Below are 22,107 nucleotides of genomic sequence, written 5' to 3' on the forward strand. Positions count from 1 at the left end.
CCATGGGAAAGGGAGGAATGATGGGTTCCTCTGAATCTTTTACAGCCCCATGGGGAATAAGTGAGATGGGGAGAGAAGTGGTGCCTTACCAGCTCTCAGCGGGGCAGGGCATGGGGCATTTGGTGAGGGGGACCTACAGCTGTTGGATGGCAGAGGAGAATGAGGCCAGGCACCAGCTCTCACTTCTGCTATTTCTAAGTTCAGAGAAAGTTACTCTCACCAGTGAGAGCCGTGACTGCAGACTCTCTCAACACGCAGTGCGGCTACCTGTGTGCACCAGACGGTAAATGTGTAGAGCCAGTGAGGCTTGCTTTGTGTGAGAGAGTATGTGTACATTGTGCTTGGACGTGGGTGAGTATCTTGTGTGAGAGAAGTTGTGTGGGCGTAGTGTGCAATGTAAAATGTAAGTATATGTATTTATTTATGTATTTTAAGCGTTTTATATACCGTCGTTCCAAAAGAAGATCACAGCGGTTGATCAGAATTCATATTCTTGGACAACAATCCCACACTGTGGGTCAACATTCACATTCCAGGTTAACACCATAGCAAATACATAATCTAGTTCATATACATACATGTTCTACAATATCGCAATGGCAACTATATAATCTAGTTCATATTCATTTTTATTTTGTAGGTCAACACAGTAGTACATACCAATTTTGATTCTGCTAACATTGCACTTTACTTCAATTATTACTTGTTCTCTCCGCTGCTATTGTCTCTGGCATTGCCGTTGAGAATCGGCATAGTGGTATTTTACATTAAATCATATGCATTTCTAAAGAGCCAAGTTTTCAGTTCTCGCTTGAAACTGCTTCTTTCTGTTATCGGACGTAAAGACTCTGGGAGAGAGAGTTCCACAACTTGGAGCCCACTGTGGACAACATTCGGTCTGTTATTTGCGTTAGGTGTGTGTTCTGAGTAGAAGGCACTGTTAGACGTCCTTTGTTTTGTGATCTTAGGGCTCTTTGTGGTGGGGACTGTTGAAGTGTCACTCCTAATAAGCATGGGTAAATGTTGTTGATGATATTGAAAATTAGAGTATAGGATTTGAAGGCCACTCTCTCTGCCCCCTCCCCTCTTCCCCCACTACACACAAATACACACATTTTGTGGCAAAGACATTTGTAAATACATCCCTCACCTGGTTGCTCCTGTCTCAGCGCTCAGGCACTCCTATCCCCCTTTAGTGTCAACTGCTGTGGAGATGCAAAACGAGCAGCTTTTTATAAGCCCGGCAGGGTGGAAGAAGCAGCAAGTAGCCATTCTTTCTATGTAAAAACAGTGATGTGGGCAGAAGCAATGCAGATGCTTTGATTGCTGTAGCCTTAAACTGGCGTTGTCAGGCCCTCCTTGCAATTGAGCACTAGGTACCTCTACACTGACAACCTTCTGGCCATCAACTGGGTTCCCACTTGCCACTGGACAAGTACACTGCCCCGCAGTCTGGTGGTTTATAGGGATGCCACAACACCTACAAGACTAAGGGGCTCATACAGTTCCCAGAAATTACTCCCCAGACCAAGCACAAAGAAACACTATTGGGATCTTCCATCAACTCATCTCTGCGGGACATTGAGCAATCACAGACACAGAGCTAACAAATTAAGACATTTATTAAGAAAAACAAGGTACCATGACCATTTAAAGATTCAACTTGTAAACAGTAAGCAAGAAAAGCAGCAGGCATTTATACAGTTATCACTACCTAAGCAAGCTTGACTTAAGTAGCCAGTGGCCAGAGAGGTTTGCTGACAGTCTGTCCACATGAAGCTGTGTGGGACAGGATCTCTCCTACAGACTGCCTTACTGTACTTCCTGGTCAAGACTATAAAGTTCTGGCGAGTTTCCAGCCAGCTTCCTCCAGGTTGTTTTTGAGGAAATACTGGTAGCCCAGGGCACTGGCTCCATAACCAGTAACATTTCACAATATTAACCACTCGTAGGACATCACAGTTTTAACATTTTCTTTAGACCAAGTTTCATTTTGGATTCCTCCTTTAGTCCTGGCTGACATAAATGAAAGCCTATTGCTGCCAGGGACTGCAGGACACTGCAGAATCTTACACCAGTCAGGATAGCATGGACAACCCAGCATAGCAGTGTGTAAGAGAAGGTAGTTCTCATTGGGGCAGATACCATACAGGACTAATTTTGTGTCGGTTACATTGGCTACTGGTTAAAAATAGGATGAAATTCAAAACTCTCTGCTTTGCCTTTGAGTGTGAATAAACAGGCCCCTGATCATCTCTCCCAAGTTCTGTTCTTCTGCGATCCCACGAGGGAGCTCTGATCCTCCCAGGTGGTCTTCCTATCTGCACTGGCTTTGGCCAGATTAGCTTGTACGAGATTTCGTGCATTCACTTGCTGTGCCCCAAAAGTATGGAACAAGACAGCGCTACTCCTACAGCTTGAGACCTCCTACCTCACCTTTTGAAAAACAAACCCAGAGGCTTGGCTATTCGACCACGCCTTTCCCTACATTGCAAGGCAGAGACTCTTCCCTCTGCTGCCTGAATGCCAGAACTTCCTGTTCATACCCCAGATCAGTCGAGTGTCCTGGGTTTTGCCTCCCTACCAGTAGATGGAGACAGAGAAAAGTTTCACTGACACTGTACATAACCCATTGTGCCACCTACTGTCCCTCAGTAAGACAATGATAAATCAACAATTCCTCCCAGGGAGTTGCCTGGTGGGGCCATCTCCCCTGGTTTGAAGTGGACGAGCAGGGGGGTTGGTGACCCTTGTGGTGGCTCGGTCCTAGATCCCATGGGAGTGTATATCTGGTAGTCCAGATCCTTCATCCCCCACGAGACCGCGTTGGTCCGCTGACATCTCTGCATTTGGTGGCCTGGCTGCGCAGGGAAGTATTACTTTTCCTTTGCTGTACCAAGGCTAGTGGCAGCAGTAAAATTTTGTTTAAAAATAAAGTTCAAAGGGAAAGTGCTGCCTCGCAGGGCATCGCGGTGCCCGGCCGGTAGGAGCTCGTTCGCTGAGGCGGAGCTGTTCACCCAGCAAGTTTGTTCTGAGGCTCAGGTAACCGGGAGATTGCAGCAGCGTGCCGATTGGACCACGTGGGCATGGTGTAGCAATCAGTGCCACTCTTGTGGAGACTCGCAGTCTCGGCTCTCTCAGGGCGGTTTGTGTGCGGAGTGCATCTCTGGTGGGGAAAGCACTTCAGGGGAGCCCAGCGCTAGACCAAAGACTAAACGAGCCCCGCGGGTGTCTGTGTCTAGTGCTGAGACTTTCTCCGTCAGCATGAGAACAGTGGCCATTTTGGAATCCCTTGCAGCATCAGCGGGGGAGGCAGAGGAATCCCCACCTTAGCTATCGTCGGCAATACCTGGCCCCAGGGAGTGCAGGGAGGCTCTGGCATTTAAGAAGATCCTCTGGAGCCAGATTCAGAGGATTCGCAGGTCTTTTCTGCGGATTTTGTTTTAGTTATGCAAAAAAGGCATCAGGAGATGTTTGTTCTCGGCCCCAGTCTTGGTCCACCAAGGATTCTTGGCTGGAGAAGAAGCCCAGGCTGGCAAAGAGGAAGCAATCCACAGGCCTTCGGCGCAGTTTGGGTCGCTCCCCTCAACCAGAGATTCCTAAGAGAAGCATGGATGAGTCAGAGGATTCTGAAGGTGATGAGCAGGCTCCAGGTGCAGAAGCAATGCAGTATGGGGCAGATCCCGATGAAGGTCTGGAAGAGGTCCGGGTAGCTGAAGGGGATGACCCTAAGGTGGTGCACCTCTTTCATAAGGAGGAGGTTTGGCTCTTAATTCCTTATGTCCTTAAGGAACTTGGGATCAAGGTTTCCCAGGAGGAATCTGACCTGGAAGGAGTCATTGTCCTCCATGAAGCAGACAGAGCGCTTGGAAGCAGTAGTGTCTATGTGGTGGATACCTTGTATGACTTGATTAGGACATCCTCCAGAGTTATGATGTCAGCAATTTCGCCCAGGCGGCTTCTCTGGTTAACAAACTAGTCTGCAGATGTTTGATCAAAGTCTCAGCTAGGAGCCCTCCCATTCAAAGTCATGTTTAGGGAGGATTAGTACAGCTGGTGAAGTATCTGGGACAGATAATGTCAGCAGAACAGAGGCCTTTCAGCAGAACCCAGTCCTTTCAAAGTGGGCGAAAGCCAACCCGAGATACTCCTGGTCAAGGAACCGGGGGCCTTCACAATGGTCCCAAAAAAGGAAGGGACATTAGTCGGATTTGAGATTTAAAGAAGGTCAGTGCAGCCCTCAAAGTACCACGGATTATTATGGAGACACGTTCGGTCATAGCAGCAGATTGCGAGGGAGAGTTCCTGGAGTCACTAGACCTTGCATATCCCAAGCGGACAAGAGCACCAGAGGTTCCTGCAGTTTATGTTTCTGGGAGACCATTTTGACTTTTGCGCCTTTCCTTTCGATTTGACGACAGCTCCCCATACGTTCACCAAAGTGATGGTGGTGGTGGCAGTAGCCCTTCGGAAGGAAGAAGTGCTGGTACCCATATCTGGAAAACTGGCTCATTCGGACAAAATCAGTGGACCTCTGTCAGCTGGCGGTACAGCAGGTCCTAGAGAGGTTGAGGGCTGTGGGCTGGGTGGTGAACCTAGTGAAGAGCCATCTAATGCCATCCCAATCCTTGGAATACCTTGGGGCTCGATTTGATGCCAGGATTGACAAGGTTTTCTCACGGAGGACAGGATGGTGAAGCTGCAGAATCAGGTTTGCTGCCTTTTGTGACTCAAGGTGTTCAGAGTTTGGAATTAGTTGCAGGTCCTGGGGTCTATGGCATTGACATTAGATCTAGTTCCCTGGGCATTTGTGCAGGGACCGCCAACACTAGCCTCTCCGGTCGGGGAGTGATATGTCAGGGCCAGATCACGTAGGGTCAGTGGTCAAAAGGAAGAGGCATTGTGGTCTATCAGTTGGTTGGAGATGAGAGCGGTGCGCTTAGCCTTGCTTTCCTTTCTGCCATGGTTACAAAGTCAGGCAGTGCGAGTTCTGTCAGACAAAAGGTAACAACAGTGGCTTATATCAACCGACAGGGAGAGACCAAAAGAGAGAGTTTCTCAGGAGGTTCAGTTGTTGGTTTACTGGGCGAAGCAGCACCTGGCAGTTCTGGTAGCGTCTCACATAGCCAGGGTGAGCAACATGCAGGAGGATTTTCACAGCAGGCAAAAGTTGGACCCTGGAGAATGGAAGCTGTTAGAGGAAGCGATGCTTCTCGATTGGGCCAGGTGGTGAACACTTTGGTTGGACTTGATGGTTTCAAGACAAAACGCCAAGGAGGTACGATAGGTGAGGACATGGAGCAGAAGGAGTAGACGCTCTGCTGCTACCATGGCCACTGGGGTTTCTTCTTTATGTCTTTCCCCCATGGCTGTTGCTGAGCAGCGTGCTATAATGCATAGAGAGACACTCGGGCGAAGTGATTCTCGTGGCTCCGGAATGGCTATGTTGGCCGTGGTTCATGGACCTAGTAAACTTGGTGATGGACGGTCCATTAAGGTTCTGTCACCTTCCGAAATGGTTGCCTCGGGGTCCCCTATTTACGGATCAGGCGGATTGCTTCTGTATTGCGGCTTCATTTTTGAGAGAAACCGCTTGAGATAGAAGGGATATTCCGAAGATGTCATTGCCACCTTACTGCAGGCCGGACAGCTGTCCACATCCTTGGCTTATGTTAGGGTGTGGAGGATTTTTTAGGCTTGGTGAGTTGAACAGGGTGTAGGGCCTACTCAGGCTTCAATTTCCTATCCCTTGACCTCATTACTAAAAGGTCTAGTGAGGAGTCTAGCTTATAATTTCCTCCGGGTACAGGTGGCGGCTTTAGGCTGTTTTCAGGGCAAGGTGCAGGGAATGTCCCTGGCCTCTCATCTGGCTGTGATTTGTTTTTCTTCGAGGGGCAAAACCCTTGCGGCCCGCAATGCGGAAGGTGTGTCCCTCGTGGAATCTTAATTTGGTGAGGAGGGTGTTGTGTGAGGCTCGGTTCGAGTCATTGCAGCGGACGACTCTAAAGAATTTAGCCCTGAAAGTGATTTGTTTGATGGCAATTTGTTCGGCCTGAAGCATTTCAGAGCTTCGGGCGTTGTCTTGTAGAGATCCCTTTCTTCAATTTACAGAGAATGGGGAGTCCTTGCGAATGGGGCTCTCATTTCTGCCGAAGGTGGTTTCAGCCTTTCATCTTAGTCAAACAGGGGAACTTCCCGCCTTTCCGAATTTGGATTTGTCTGTGCCGCACATGAAGGGACTTCATGTGCTGGATGTGCGGCGGGGTTGTTAAGGTATCTCTAGGTGACTAATAGTTTCCGGAGGTCGGATCATATTTTTGTGCTTTGGAATGGAACAAGAAAGGGGTGCAGGGCATCAAAGGCTACTATTGCGAGATGACCGAAAGACGCCATTAGCTTGGTGTATATTTGTAAAGGCCGTCTGGTGCCGGAGGGTGTGAGGCTCACTCGACTTGAGTGTAGGCAACTTCATGGGCTGAGTGCCAGCTGGTTTCTTCACAGTAAATATGTCGGGCGGCTACTTGGAAATCGTTAAACAGTTTTTCCAGGCATTACCGATAGGATGTCTGAGTTCCGGATTTGGTGGGATTTGGAGAGAGTTTATTGCAAGCGGGGTATTTATGTTCCTGCCTAGTATAGGGGAACTTGGGTACATCCCAGGAGTCTGGACTGATCTGGGTATGAACAGGAAAGGAAAATTGCTTCTTACCTACTAATTTTCATTCCTGGAATACCCCAGATCAGTCCAGAACCCCACCCATGCAGTAAAGACTGCTCATGATGGCAGTTTGGTTACATGATCTTCTGCTTAATGTTGTTGGGACAAGTTTTCTGTAGAGGCTCTGCCTCCCTTCTGCTCGTTGAGGAGGGTTGAGGGTCTCAGTTATTGTTATAGGTAGTTCTCATCTTGACTTGAGTACAGGTCATACTGAGGGACGGCAGGTGGCACTCTAGGTTAAGTAGCAGTGTCAGGAAAACTTTCTCTGTCTCCATCTGCTGGCAGGGAGGCGAAACCCAGGAGTCTGGACTATTCTGTGGTATTCCAGGGAAGAACCAGTTTTCCTATAGTCAGGGCAGAACCTTGTCCACTTGGCACACAGCGCTTGCCTTATTACAGTATCTGTGCATCTGGTACCCATCTTTATATTCTTGCTATCCATTTCACCTGCCGGGCCCTTTGTTGTCTACTCTACATCCTGTTTCAACCTTGATGACAACCTCTTGAGGCTGATATTCAAAACAAGCTCAGCTCCAAAATGTAGGCTCCTAAATTGGGTTCAGGTGCCTATTTTCAGCTGAATTTAGGAGCCTAAGTTTTCAATCATAGAAATGGCGGCAGAAAAGGACCAAATGGTCCATCCAGTCTGCCCAGCAAGCTTAAGGTAGCAACTACTGGCCGTACAAGCCACCTTTATAATTATCAGTTTCCCAGACTGTCAAAGTCAGGGCCCTTGTTGGTTGCTGTTTGAGTCCAATTCCCCGTTACCTCTTGCCGTTGAAGCAGAGAGCAATGATGGAGTTGCATCAACAGCATCAAGGCTTATTGGTTAAGGGTAGTAACTGCCATATCAGCAAATTACTCCCATGCTTATTTGTTTTCCCAGACTCTGCAATTCAGCGTCCTTGTTGGTTACTGTCTGAATCTAATTCCCCTTTTCCCCCTGCCGTTGAAGCAGAGAGCAATGATGGAGCTGCATCAGCAGTACAAAGGCTTATTGATGAAGGTGGTCTAATCACCACCCCACCATCAAGTTACCCCCATGCTCTCTTTTCTTCATTCACATCCTTTAGCCTTAAGGGATCCACAGTGTTTATCCCATATAATATTCAGGATCCTAAAAGTTAGGCTCCTACATTTAGGCCTGCTGTTCATTTGCAATTAGATTCCTAGTTCTGTAAAACAGTACTAAGCACCTAACTTTGTTTCCCTGCCCTAACGCTGCCCCTCTTACCACCCACCTTTTAGGCTCCTAAAGTAGGATAGGGTAGGTATAGTCTGTGTCGATAAGTGGGATAGGGTGGATATAGAGTGGGTGAATGGGATACGGTGGATATAGTGTGTCGGGGTGAGTGGGATAGGGTGGGCATAGTGTGGGTGAGTGGGATAGGTTGGGTATAGAGTAAGTATGAGAGGATGGCTATAGTATGGATAAGTGGAATAGGGCAGATATAGTGTGCATGGGTCAGTGGTATAGGGTGAATATAGTGTGGGTGGGTATAGTGTCTGTATAGTGTAAGTGGGATAGGGTGGCTATAGTATATGACAAATTACCTGCAGTTTCTTTTTTGCTTTTGGGGAGGCGCACATAGTGCAGAGAGAGTGAGTGAAGGGGAAGAGGTCTCTGCGGGCCTTGCCATTGCATTGCTCCTGCACACAAGCTACAAAAATAACAATCTCCGTGGTTTTGGCTTCTCTGATCTAAGTATCCTGCTGCGGCCGCGGCTGCAGGTGCTCCCGGCCACAGAATCCTGTCACTGAAATCAGCCAAGCACATCCAGAAGTGCTCCACAACGCCCTCCCCAACACAGCCTACTCTCTGTCTGTATGCAGAGACATTTGTGCACGCACAGAATCTGCGTGTAGAGTGTGTGCATATACACTGTGTGTTATCACCTGAAAGATGCTGCCAGTTTAACCCTTTGCTGCACTGGTGAGGTCCTGTCCTGTGCTGTAGCACAGCTCCTGTTGTGCTGGTGGGGGGCAGAGCAAGTAGTCATAAAATATAACCCATAAATGGCAGCAATCTCAGGCTCCAAGGTGACCCAGAGAACAGCAGTCCAGTGAGCGTGATTTCTCTTCCAGATAAACCGGTGGGGCCCGCTCGCTGGGCTACTACAACCATTCTGTGTAGAAGGCACCAGTGAGGTTTCTGTTCCGTCCGAGGTGCCAGGCTTTTAATATGGGCATGTCACCCCATGATCAGGGCAGCTGGTGCTGGAAGGGCTCTGCTAGGACCCGTTGTTGATCGCCCGCTGCGTGCTACTGTTACAGGCCCTATACTGGTCAGAAAGGAGCAGGGCAGTGGCTGTTCTGAAATTTGTGACTGTGATTTCTGTCTTCTCAGGATCCCATCTATGTCCTGGAGAATAACATCCCCATCGACACACAGTATTACCTGGAGCAGCAGCTGGCAAAACCCCTCCTTCGAATCTTTGAGCCAATCCTAGGAGATGCCAAAGCAGAAACTATTCTGCTGAGTGAGTGCACCCCTCAGATAATCTCCCACTCCTCCCTAAACCTGTACCTCTGCTTTCAGGTTGCTCCTGTTCCTTTTCTTCATGCTGATGGATATCCTGGATCCCCTCTTCTTCGTCTCACGCTGTTAGGTGTCCTTGTTCCCCTCCTTATGCTGATGGGTGTCTTAATTCTCCGCCTTATACAGATGAGTCCTGATTCCCCTTCTCACACTGATGGGTGTCCTGGTTCCCCTTTTCACACTGATGGGTGTCCTGGTTCCCCTTCTCACGCTAATGGGTGTCCTGGTTCCCCTTTTCACACTGATGGGTGTCCTGGTTCCCCTGTTCCTTGCCTCACATGGGTGTCCTGGTTCCCCTTCTCATACTGATGGGTGTCCTGGTTCCCCTTCTCATACTGATGGGTGTCCTGGTTCCCCCGTTCCTTGCCTCACATGGGTGTCCTGGTTCCCCTTCTCATACTGATGGGTGTCCTGGTTCCCCTTCTCATACTGATGGGTGTCCTGGTTCCCCCGTTCCTTGCCTCACATGGGTGTCCTGGTTCCCCTTCTCATACTGATGGGTGTCCTGGTTCCCCTTCTCATACCGATGGGTGTCCTGGTTCCCCTGTTCCTTGCCTCACATGGGTGTCCTGGTTCCCCTTTTCACACTGATGGGTGTCCTGGTTCCCCTGTTCCTTGCCTCACATGGGTGTCCTGGTTCTCCTCCTCATTCTGATGGGTGTCCTGGTTCTCCTTCTCATACTGATGGGTGTCCTGGTTCCCCTGTTCCTTGCCTCACATGGGTGTCCTGGTTCCTCACCTCACGCTGATGGGTGTCCTGGTTCCTCTCCTCACACTGATGTGTGTCCTGGTTCCCCTGTTCCTTGCCTCACATGGGTGTCCTGGTTCCCCTTCTCATACCGATGGGTGTCCTGGTTCCCCTGTTCCTTGCCTCACATGGGTGTCCTGGTTCTCCTCCTCATTCTGATGGGTGTCCTGGTTCCCCTTCTCACCCTGATGGGTGTCCTGTCCTGGTTCCCCCGTTCCTTGCCTCACATGGGTGTCCTGGTTCCTCACCTCACGCTGATGGGTGTCCTGGTTCCTCTCCTCACACTGATGTGTGTCCTGGTTCCCCTGTTCCTTGCCTCACATGGGTGTCCTGGTTCCCCTTCTCATACCGATGGGTGTCCTGGTTCCCCTGTTCCTTGCCTCACATGGGTGTCCTGGTTCCCCTTCTCATACCGATGGGTGTCCTGGTTCCCCTGTTCCTTGCCTCACATGGGTGTCCTGGTTCTCCTCCTCATTCTGATGGGTGTCCTGGTTCCTCACCTCACGCTGATGGGTGTCCTGGTTCCCCTGTTCCTTGCCTCACATGGGTGTCCTGGTTCCCCTTCTCACCCTGATGGGTGTCCTGTCCTGGTTCCCCCGTTCCTTGCCTCACATGGGTGTCCTGGTTCCTCACCTCACGCTGATGGGTGTCCTGGTTCCCCTGTTCCTTGCCTCACATGGGTGTCCTGGTTCCCCTTCTCATACTGATGGGTGTCCTGGTTCCCCTTCTCATACTGATGGGTGTCCTGGTTCCCCCGTTCCTTGCCTCACATGGGTGTCCTGGTTCCTCACCTCACGCTGATGGGTGTCCTGGTTCCTCTCCTCACACTGATGGGTGTCCTGGTTCCCCTGTTCCTTGTCTCACATGGGTGTCTTGGTTCCCCTTCTCACGCTGATGGGTGTCCTGGTTCCCCCGTTCCTTGCCTCACATGGGTGTCCTGGTTCCTCACCTCACGCTGATGGGTGTCCTGGTTCCTCTCCTCACACTGATGTGTGTCCTGGTTCCCCTGTTCCTTGCCTCACATGGGTGTCCTGGTTCTCCTCCTCATTCTGATGGGTGTCCTGGTTCCTCACCTCACGCTGATGGGTGTCCTGGTTCCCCCGTTCCTTGCCTCACATGGGTGTCCTGGTTCCTCACCTCACGCTGATGGGTGTCCTGGTTCCTCTCCTCACACTGATGTGTGTCCTGGTTCCCCTGTTCCTTGCCTCACATGGGTGTCCTGGTTCCCCTTCTCATACTGATGGGTGTCCTGGTTCCTCACCTCACGCTGATGGGTGTCCTGGTTCCCCTGTTCCTTGCCTCACATGGGTGTCCTGGTTCCCCTTCTCATACTGATGGGTGTCCTGGTTCCCCTGTTCCTTGCCTCACATGGGTGTCCTGGTTCTCCTCCTCATTCTGATGGGTGTCCTGGTTCCCCTTCTCACCCTGATGGGTGTCCTGTCCTGGTTCCCCCGTTCCTTGCCTCACATGGGTGTCCTGGTTCCCCTTCTCATACTGATGGGTGTCTTGGATCCTCTCTTTACTTTCCATCCTCCCCCATACCACATACTCATAGAGATCTTGGGTTGTTTTTTTTTGCAGAGGGGGAGCACACGCGCTGTAAGACTGTGTTGACCTCCAAGGTGGGCGGTCTCATGGCATTTGCTAAAAAACGCAGCACCTGCATCAACTGCAAAGCTGTTCTGAGTGACAACGGTGAGTGGGGGGAGAGGGGGGTCCGGCATCATGATGTGACGGCAGCTCTGTGAGATCCTGGTCTTCAGGTCTCATCCCCGACTTTGCCAACAACCCCAGGGCTTGCTCTGTCAGAGAAAGCGTTAATGCGGAGGTGGCTCAGATTCTCCCCTCCTGCTGTTACCAGGGTTTTCTTCTCTTACACAACTCAGACAGCTGTCTCCTTCCTCTCTGCCCGCAGCTGAGTAAAAGCAGGAGAAGGAGAAAGGAGGAACTTACTCCAGCTTTTAATCAGAAATGTTGCAAGGAGCCGGGAAATGGCAGCCACACTCAGAGAGACCAGCGCTTGAACCCCTGATGTCGAGTTGGGTGCCCCGGGGATCTGTACTGGGACTGGTGCTTTTACAATATATTTGTCTCTGTATCAATCCATGGTGCGACCACCCCTTGAGCAGCGGGTGCACTTCTGGTCTCCTCAGCTCAAGAAAGACAGAGTGGAGCTAAAACAGATGAAGGGGAAGGCAACAACAAATGATAAAAGACCAAACAGGTTGAAGCTCTTCAGCCTGGAGAAGAGAAGGCTGAAAGGGGACGTGAGAGAGGTCTATAAAATCCTGAGCGGCTGGGGTACGAACAGGAAACAGATCAGTCCTGACTCCTGGGTTTTGCCTCCCTGCCTCTGGAGACAGGAAAAGCTTTACTGACCCTGCTACTTAACCCGATGCGCCTCCTGCAGTCCCTCAGTATTTCTCTGTCTCCAGCAGATGGTAGATGGTGCAAAACCTGCAGTCTGGAGTTAAAAAAATAAAAAGAGAAGAGGAAGATGGATTTCTTTCAGGAGCTTCCTCCCTAGGGGGTTGTTAGGTCCCTGGTTAGGGGCCATCCAATCTTGGTTTGAGGTGGACGAGCAGGGGGTTGGTGACCCTTGGAGCTGGCTCGTCCCTGGACATTGAGGAGGTTGTGATTAGCTGGGGATCCGGTTCCCATGATCCCTCGGAGAGCCCTCTGGAACCAGCAGCAAAGGAACTTCATGTGCTGGATGTGCGGTGGGGTTGTTAAGGTATCTCAAGGTGAGTAATAGTTCCTGTTCCCCGTACGTACCCGGATCAGTCCAGACTCCTCCTGGGTTTTGCCTCCCTTCCAGCAGATGGAGACAGAGAAAGTTTCTCAGGCACCGCCTCTTAACCCGGTGCGCCACCTGCAGCTCCTCAGTATTTTTCTGTCTCCAGCAGATGGAGGAGGTGCAAAACCTGCAGTTCTGTACCCGAAAATAAATCAATAAGTGAAATTAGAAGAAGAGGTTTGACTGAGCGGAGTTTTCTCTCCCAAGAGGTTGTCGGGTCCTGGTGGGACCATCCCTTCTGGTTGTAGAGGTGGACGGGCAGGGGTTGGGGTCCCTTGATTGCTCACTGGATCTCGCCTGAGGTGAAAGCTGCTGGTCCAGTTCTCTCACCTCCAGGAGGATTGGGAGAAGCCTCTGCTGCACTTCAGATAAGATTGTTCTTTTTGTATCTTTTATAAAGTTAAAAAAAAAGAAAAGAAAATCAAGGGCGGCAGGCACGTTTGATTTGCTTTGAATCTCCTTGTCGCCGGTGGTAAAGGGAGACAGCTTCAGCGGTGCGTATTTTGTTTACGGCTCTCCCACTGCCTGCCTTCCTTCCCCCCAGGCGTCTGCCACGTGGTCGAAGCCGGGTCCTGGCCATGCCGAAGGGGGTGCCGATGCACCGTGTGTGGAGACAGCTCCACACGCCTTTCTCGTTCCGGCCGCTGTTCCCGTTGCCTCTCTGGCGGAGAGGGCACATCGGGAGGGACTGTGGCGGCAGCATGACTGTGGGGGGCCGACGATCCGTCCTTGCTGAACGCGGGAACGGCGGCCATTGTGGAAACACTCGCTGCTAAGGAGAAGGCTGGGGGGGCATCTCCCACCTGAGCTTTTTGCAGCCGAGTTCAGCTCTGAGGAGGCCTGGGGGGGGATGAGCCTGATCCTCTTGCAGAGGATTCTGAGGGTATCTTCCCTTCTTCAACTGAGATTGTGCTGTTGCTGTACAAAGCCTTTTTGGCCCGCAAGGCCACAGAGCAGCCCTTTACCTAAGCGGAGGATGGCAGAACCTCCCCACAGGAAAAAGTCCAGATTTTCGGGGGCCACTAAGATTTGTAGGGTCTTTGGTCCTTCTGGATCAGGGGGCAGCCGAAGATGGTTCCTCAGAGGAGTCTGATCGGAGATTGCCATCTGGGGATGGTTCTCCTGACGCTGATCCTTCTTGCTTACCGCAGGATCCGGAAGAGGATGCGAGGAAGGGCCCGGCGATGGAAGGCGACGATCCCAAGGTGGTTCGCCTGTTTCAGAGAGTGGAGCTCGGGCCCCTGATCCCACCGGTCCTGGCGGAGTTAGGGATAGCGGTTCCACAGGAGCAGGCTGACCTGGAGGAAGTGGATACTTCTTGGAGCCTTAATTTTATCCTCAAGGGCATGCGTGAGGTGCCATTTGGGCCTCTAAAGAGGGCCACCATAAAAGAGCTGACTTTGAAGGTAGTTTTTTGGTGGCGATTTGTTCAGCCAGGAGGGTGTCTGAACTTCAAGCCCTGTCATGTAGAGAGCCCTTTTTGCGGATTCCGGGGTCTCTCTTAGGACAATTCCATTCTTTTCTGCCGAAGATAGTTTCAGCGTTCCACTTAAGTCAGTCAGTGGAGCTTCCAGCCTTTACAAATTTGGAGGTTGGTGCGCCTCATGCAAAAGATGAAAAGATACGTTCGTGGTCTCTCCTTGCTCATTTTCTGCCAAAACGTTAGCTGTCCAGGCAACTCTTTAGTTGTTGAAGACTGTGATTTCCATTCCTTGTGAAGTGCAGGGTCAGGGTGGTGGTTCCATTTATTTTTTGGTCCCAAAGAAAGATGGATGCCACTGATTTATTCTCAATTTAAAGGATGTAAACAGCAGTCTTCATGTCTCCCGTTTCAGAATGGAGACTCTGCGCTTGATGTTGGTAGCAGGACAGGATGGCGAGTTCCTCTTATCTTTGGAGCTATCAGAAGCTTACTTTCACATTCCCATCTGGCAAGATGATCAGAAATTTCTATGCTTCTGGAGCAGGATTTTCAGTTCAGGGTGATTCCCTTTGGATTGGCCATGGCTACAAGGACTTTCACCAAAGTCATGGTGGCTGTCGTGGCCTTTTGAGAAAAGAGGGGATTTCGGTGCATCCTTTTCTGGATGGTTGGCTGATCGTGACCACGTTCTGTCAAGAATGTATCAGGGCGTCCAACAGAGCGATACAAATTTTGGAAAACTTGGACTAGGTGATCAATTTTGCAAAGAGCATACTTCCCTCGCAGTCACTGGAGTATCTGGGAGCTCAATTTGATGCAAAGACAGGCCTGAGTGTATGTGACCTCAGGGTGGGTGGCCAAGATTGTCTGGCAAGTACAGAAGTTCTCTGGGCAGCAGGGTCCCAGAGCTTGGGGTTATCTTCAACTACTAGGCTGTTTGGCTGTCATCTTGGATCTAATTCCATGGGCCAGAGCTCTCTCGTTGGTTGCCTCAGTCTCAGGCTTACGATTGCTGCCTTCCCCTACTATTCCAAGTGTGAAAGACTCTGTCTTGGTGGTCAACCCCCCATAACGTCTTGAAATTCTCATCTCCGCGGATGTGAGTTTGTTGGGATGGGGAGCACACTGTATTAATCTGACAACTCAAGGTTGCTGGACTCAGGAGGAGGCCTCCTGGTCCATCAGCAGGTTGGCAACAAGGGCCATAAGGCTAGCTGTTCTGCAGTTCTTCCTTTGGGGAAGGGGCAAGCAATCTGAGTGCTCTCTAACAATGCAGCGGCAGTAGCATACATGAACATACCGGGAGGCGCTCAAGAACCCAGGGGGATCTGAAGAGACCAGCCTTCTAATTCAGTGGGTGGAAGATAATCTTCTACAGTTGTTAGCGGCACATATTGTAGGGCAAAAAAATGAACACGTTGATTTCCTCAACAGAAATCTCCTGGATCCACGCGAATGGGTGCTCAGTCAAGAGGCATTTCAGAAGGTAGTAGACCACTAGGGCACTTCTCTCGTGGATCTGATGGTGACTCGCAAGAATTCCAAGGTTTGCCGTTTTATTCGGTCGTTGCAGGGAATTCAGCTCTGAAGGCATAGATGCCCTGGTTCAGCCATGACCACAGGACAAGTTAATGTGTTTCTTCCCTGGCCTAGTGACTCCAGATTGGCCAAAGAGACTTCAGTATGTGACTCCAATAAGATTGAAGATTAATCAGCCTCTCAGATACTCCAGAGCTGGAGGGCTCCTGTTTCAAGGTCCAGATATTATGGAAGACTTGTCTCTGCTCTCTCTTACGACTTGGCTCTTGAGAGGTGGTGACTGCATAGGAAGGGTTACGCCTTATTTATTTCCGCCCTCTTGTAAGAGTTCTACCTTTTTCACTTGTGTTCACGTCTGGCGCTCCTTTGAATCATGCTGTAGAGAATGGTCGGTTTCTCCCTGACGGGCGAATATCTTTTTCATTTTCGCCTTCCTTCAGCAGAGTTTGGATACACGTTTGGCTTTAAATTCCCTGAAAGTCCAGGCAGTGGCTTTCTTCTGCTGTGGGGCTTGGTTGCCTCCTACCTGGATGTTGCTCAGTTCCTGCGAGGTGTGAAGAGGTTAGGCCCGCTGTTTCATCCTGTGGTTTCCCAGTGGGACCACAACTTGGTTCTAGGGGCTCTAATAGCCTCTTCTTTCGAGCCTCTGAAGTAGGCTTCCATCAAGGAGTTGTCCCATAGGCGGTTTTCCTGGTGGCTATCTGAGCTTCAGTTTTCTTAGTGGACTTTGTGTCTGTTCAGTCGGTGCCCTCTTTTCGTACCCAAAGTGCTCTCATTTTTGTTTTGTCTGAATCAAACCATTTGCTTGCCATCCTTCTCCAGAGAAGAGTGTCAAGTGAGTAACAGATCTTTGGAATTCTTGGATGGCTGTCGAGACCTCATTAGATACTTGCAGGGGACTTGCTAGTTTCCTAGGTTGCACAGGCTGTTTTTATTTGGTGGGCTGTGCCAAGGGTGAGGTGGCAACTCGGGGGTCTTCTGGTTCCAGAGGTTCTTCGGGCTCAGTCAACTAGAGCGCAGTCTCTCCTGGGTGGAGGCAATGGCTGTATCTCCAGACAACAATTGCAAAGCAGCTTACTCATCTCTGCATTCTTTCTCTAAGCATTATCGATTGAATGTTCTAGCTAAGGAAGACACAGCCTATTTAGCTGGTGTCCTCCAGGTGGCCCTGCATCCCACATTAGTTGGGCTTTAGTACCCCCCCGTTTGTCTTGTAGTAGGATGACAAGGAAGGGGAAACTTTTACTAACCCATTCATTTCTATTTCTCTAATCCTGCTGTACCAGTCCAGGACCTTCCCAGGAAGCTGGGCCTTTGTTGGAGGTGAGGGATACCATTTTCAGGTCTCTGCTAAGCACAGTTTTCAGTCAAAAGGGTTGTTCTTTCAGGAAAGTCTAAGATTCCTTTTTGAAATCTTGTTTTTGTTTTATCTTTTTAGTTTTTTGTAATTTATATTCCACTTTTCGGCACTTCAAAACAGATTACATTCAGGTACTGTAGGTATTTTCCCTATCCCCAGAGGGCTTACAATCTAAGTTTCTACCTGAGGCGACGGAGGGCGAAGTGACTTGCCCAAGGTCACAAGGAGCAGCAGTGGGACTTGAACCCTAGTTTCCCTGGTTCATTATAAAGTTCCTGTCTTTTTTACTCTTGAGTTTGTGGAAAAGAGGTTTGGTTCATGATGATCCTTTGTGAAAGATTGGCGTGGTTTTGGGTTTTTTAAATTGTTTTTTGTTTATAATATGGTCAGTGATTTGTCATAGGAATACTGGCTCTTTTGAGCTGTACCACATGTGATGATGTCACAGAAAAAGGTGGTGTTCTCTGTCTCCATCTATTGGCAAGAGGGAATAACCCATTTGTCTGGACTGGTGAAGCAGGATTAAAGGAAAATACATTAACAGGTTAATACAAATTTCTCCTTTCTCTTTCAGATAGCTATGGGGCACTCCATGAAGCTAATAGGTAGCACAAATCAGACAAAGTATTTTTTCACACAGCGCACAATTAAACTGTGGAATTTGTTACCAGAGGATGTGGAGTAAGCAGTTAGCATAGCGGGGTTTAAAAAGGGATTGGACAAGTTTCTGGAGGAAAAGTTGATAAACCACTATTAGCCACGTAGACTTGGGAAAGCCACTGCTTATCCCAGTTATGAGCAGGAAGGATTGGACAAGCAGCTACAAATTCAGCCACACAAGTAGATGACATTATCCAACAGCACCATGGCCTAATGTAGTCTTTCTGAGCATGTGCAGGCATCAAGTTGCTGCATGAATCTCCTCCGCCTATTTCATTTGCTCGAGCATATATATTTATTTATTTATTTATTTAAGGTTTTTCTATACCGACGTTCGTTAGATACATCACATCGGTTTACATTATAACATAAACAGCAGCAACAATTTGCTTTTACAAAGAACGAAAGAACTTAAACACAGTATGTTGAGGCTACAGGGGGAAAAGAGAACTTAACATAAATTGTGCGTATGATCAGGTTCTTGCTCTCCTGGCTATTGGTGTGATTTTTCAGGTTTCCTATTTTATTTCTTCATTTTTCTTTTCCATTTTTCCTTCGCATCTCCATTTAAAAAAAAAAACGTTTTTCTCTTCATTTCCACCATTTTCGAAAGATTGTCTAGAGCGGGTAAGAGACCACTCAAGTGACATAAGATGGGAAGGCTAGACCTTCCTGCTCTTTGCCTTCAATACCTGTACTTAATGCATGAGTCTTCAAACTGCAGGTCATGTGGCAGAATATCTCCGCGGACTCGCGCTTGCTGAGACATAAAATTGAAATATCAACCATCCTCCTCAGAAAAAGAAGCATCTTATTATAGGAGACCAATACGAAAAGGGTCAGAGTCTGGGAGGGGTTGAGAGTGAAGATTCTCCCAACGTTGTGCTGTATGTAAGAGGGAAAAGAGGCAATTCTGTATCCGTGCCGTGGGTCAAGAAGTTCCACATTGAAACATCAACGCAGAAAGACAAGATGGCGCCGTCAAGCCTCAGTGCCGAAAGACAGGTGCCATCACCATCGATGCCATCTACTTCTTTACCCTCCGCGCTGAAGCGCGTCATGGCATGGCCACACCAATTTAAATTCTGTTTGTAGAATTCCTCCTCCTGTTCTAGTTCCGAAATCGGATTTGTCTTCCATAAACACGTAGCCTCTCAAATTCCGGACAGGTTTCAGACAGTCTTCCATGAAGAAGGCGCCATCCACTCCTGCGCCAGCTACCTTTTCAGAAGCTCTCTTGCAAAGGATCAAAAGATTCCACAGTCTCAACCAGACTTTAAAAAGGGGAAATCTTAACTAAAGTATCCTTCTGATGAAGGTTCTCTTTGCTCTCTTGGTTCATACTCTCTTCATTCTTTTGAGGAGTCTGCTGGGTTGCTCTCCTAGAAGAATCCATTCCACCTTTATTAAAAATGTATAAACTGCCTATTAACATTTTTTCAAAAGATGTCTGAATCTGTTCTCTTTAAGCTGGAAACAACCACTGGAGGAGTTTCAGGGCATTTTGAAAGTCATTCAGCCACCTAAACAGGCAAAGGCTTTTATCTATCCATAAATCTCTGTAAGTTCTGCAAACAAAATCTGAAGAACTCCTCTTTCTAATTCTCCAGTGGCCAAGAATATATAGTCTTGAAATATGAAATGCAACAATGCCCAGGGCACACCAAGGTCCAGCTCCCACATGATTATTTGGTCGTAGAGTCAGCTACAAAAAGGGCTAAAAAAAATCTAAAACTTTCTCTAGTACTCCTTAAGGGGGAGGCTCTAAAGTAGTGGATGCCTCTGGTAAAATACTGTTCCTTTCAGCAACCTTGCAATCAAGTATTGCAGATCATCAGTTAAAAATGGTGCAATACATGTCTAACATCTTGCAAAATATAAAAGATGCCTCACAGTCTTGAGCTGCAAGACCAGAACACATTAACTCCTCTTCTTAGTGAAGTTGAAGAATGCATTAAACGCCTTTGCTGCATTTGATACATCCTCTAGATCTTCTGCTAGAAGACTTACTTGGCTGAAAGTGTCGGGTCTCAGAGAACACATCTGTGACAAACTGGCAGATGTCCCATGTTCTGATGACAAAGTTAAAAGAAGCAGCGGATCTCGTAAGGACCATGTACCCAATCTGTAAACCTTGACGGCAGCTACTACAGACCAGTCCATCCAAAAGAGATAAACGGCAACAGCCATACGGAACACAATGTTGTTATTCTCTGGGGAGATATCATCCCTACTCGTACTATAGACCATGTGCACTCCCACAGCAACAACAATCCATATCTCAGATGGCCTCAACAGAAACTCTCAGCATTTGCCTTGGAAACCGAACCCAAGATTTGGTTAGCCGTTTCGCAGTCATTTTCAGCTCTTTCAAAGCCTTTCTGTGGGGGAGTAAGGCTTCATTTTTTTCTTCTCTAGTGGTCACTCATTGCTTCTGACCATTGGGTACTCAAGATGATCCACGATGGTTATCATCTCAATCTCTTCTACCTCTAACGCTTCCACATCCTCATCCTTCTTGAGATCAATTCAAGATTCTCAAAGAGGAAATACATGCTTTATTAGTTCGTGCAATAGAGCCTGTACCACAGTCAGAGAAGAGAAAATGATTCTATTCAAGATACTTCTTTATGCCAAAAAAACCCAGATCTTCACCCCATATTGGATCTCAGAAATCGAAATACACATTTCAAAAGGGAAGGGTTCAAGATAAATTACCTGAATGCTATCCTTCCTCAACTTGGAGGTAGGACATTGGCTTACAACCTTAGAACTCAAGGATGCATACATACATACACACACACACACAACTATCCACAAGTTGAGAACCTATGGTTCTTCCTGGAAGGTCATCATTTTCGGTTCCAGGTTCTTCTATTTGGACTACCAGCGGCTCCCAGAGGTTTTACCAAGTGCTGTAGCTGCCCATCTCAGAAGGAGCAATGTTCTACTCTTTCCTTACTTAGATGATTGTTTAATATTGAGCAAATCCTACAAAGAATCCAAGCACAAAATATGGGTTCACAGTGAATTACAAGAAGTCACACTTAATCCCCAGTTCATCAGATGGCATTCATAGGCGTACATTTGAACGCCAAGGAAGGAAAATCCTTTCTTCCAGTCCAAAATTGAACACCCTGGTAAGAATAGTTTGTCTGAATCCAAGTGACAATTAGTTTCTGCAGTTCCTTCTTGAGGCTTTAGGTCACATGGCAGCTATTGTACATGGCATGCTTTTTGCATGTCTAAACATGAGACAGGCTCAATGGCACCTCCAAAGCTGTTGGAACAAGCTTAGGCAACCAATGTTGCATAAGATATTTCTCTCCAAGCTTCTTATTGACTCCTTACAGTGGTGGTCAAAACTTTCATCCTCCACAGATGCCTCTCCTCATGGTTGGGGAGTCCATCTCAATCCAATTCACAAGGAACCAGGACCTCTCAAGAAGCGAACCTTCACATCAGTCTCTTGGAAGTGAGAGCCATCTTCAAGGTCTTTGAGCTTTGACAGAATTGGTGAGTCAAATTCAGACAGTCAGGTAGCAATGTTCAACATAAACAAAGAGGAACAGGGTCTTCAAAGCTATGCAAAGACGCTCTCAAGATACGGATTGGTTGATATTTAGGAAAATACAACTAACTGCTATTTTTCTCCCCAGAAAGGGAAATATTTTAGTGGGCTCCTTGAGTCATCGCCTTCAACCTCACAAATGGTCTCTCCACCCCAACACATTACAGTCCCTTTTTCAGTTTTGGGCAACAGGGCAGATAGATCTCCTCATACGACATCACCAGACAAAGCCTTCCGATCAAGAAACAGATCTTATCACATTAGTTTTTTCAAGGTACTTCTTTCTGCTTTACAAAGGCTTGAAATTCGACTTCCAGAGAGTGAGAGCTCCTCAGGCGCAAGCAGCCGCTGCTTCGATAGCGTTTAGTCACTCAACTGGGATTCAGGACACGTGCAAAGAGGCCACGTGATCATGCATGCACACCTTCACCAAGCGTTATTGCCTCGAGTGTGATTCTCGCGGTGATAGTAACTCTCCAGGCAGTTCTTAAAAACATATTTGTATAGGAGCTTCATCCTCTCATTTGGGCGGGGAAACCTTTTTAGTCGGCAAACAAATTAATTCCAAGCAAACCTCTGCTTTGGAGTCCCCACTTTGTGTGGCTGTGATTCTTCCTGCTTGTTCACGAAGTAAGTGAAGTCGCTTTACTTGTAGTGGGTGTTCTCCGTGGGCAGCGGAACAGATCAGCCCCACAGTCCCCCACCTTTTGCATAATGTATGTATGTATGTACTTATTTAAAAGGATTTTTAT

General features: G+C 48.4%; 1 protein-coding gene across 2 annotated transcripts in view; it reads left to right on the forward strand.

Annotated features, from left to right (window-relative positions):
* The window catches only part of POLD1 (DNA polymerase delta 1, catalytic subunit), a 72,811-nt gene that overhangs the window by 45,033 nt on the left and 5,671 nt on the right, over positions 1-22,107 (forward strand). For both annotated transcript variants that reach the window (XM_029585026.1, XM_029585027.1), the window contains exons 23-24: positions 9,066-9,198; positions 11,587-11,700. In XM_029585026.1, coding sequence (XP_029440886.1) covers positions 9,066-9,198; positions 11,587-11,700 — 247 coding nt within the window. The remainder of the gene's footprint in view (positions 1-9,065; positions 9,199-11,586; positions 11,701-22,107) is intronic.

Source organism: Rhinatrema bivittatum, chromosome 19 (assembly GCF_901001135.1).
Source record: "Rhinatrema bivittatum chromosome 19, aRhiBiv1.1, whole genome shotgun sequence".
Lineage (NCBI taxonomy): Eukaryota > Metazoa > Chordata > Amphibia > Gymnophiona > Rhinatrematidae > Rhinatrema > Rhinatrema bivittatum.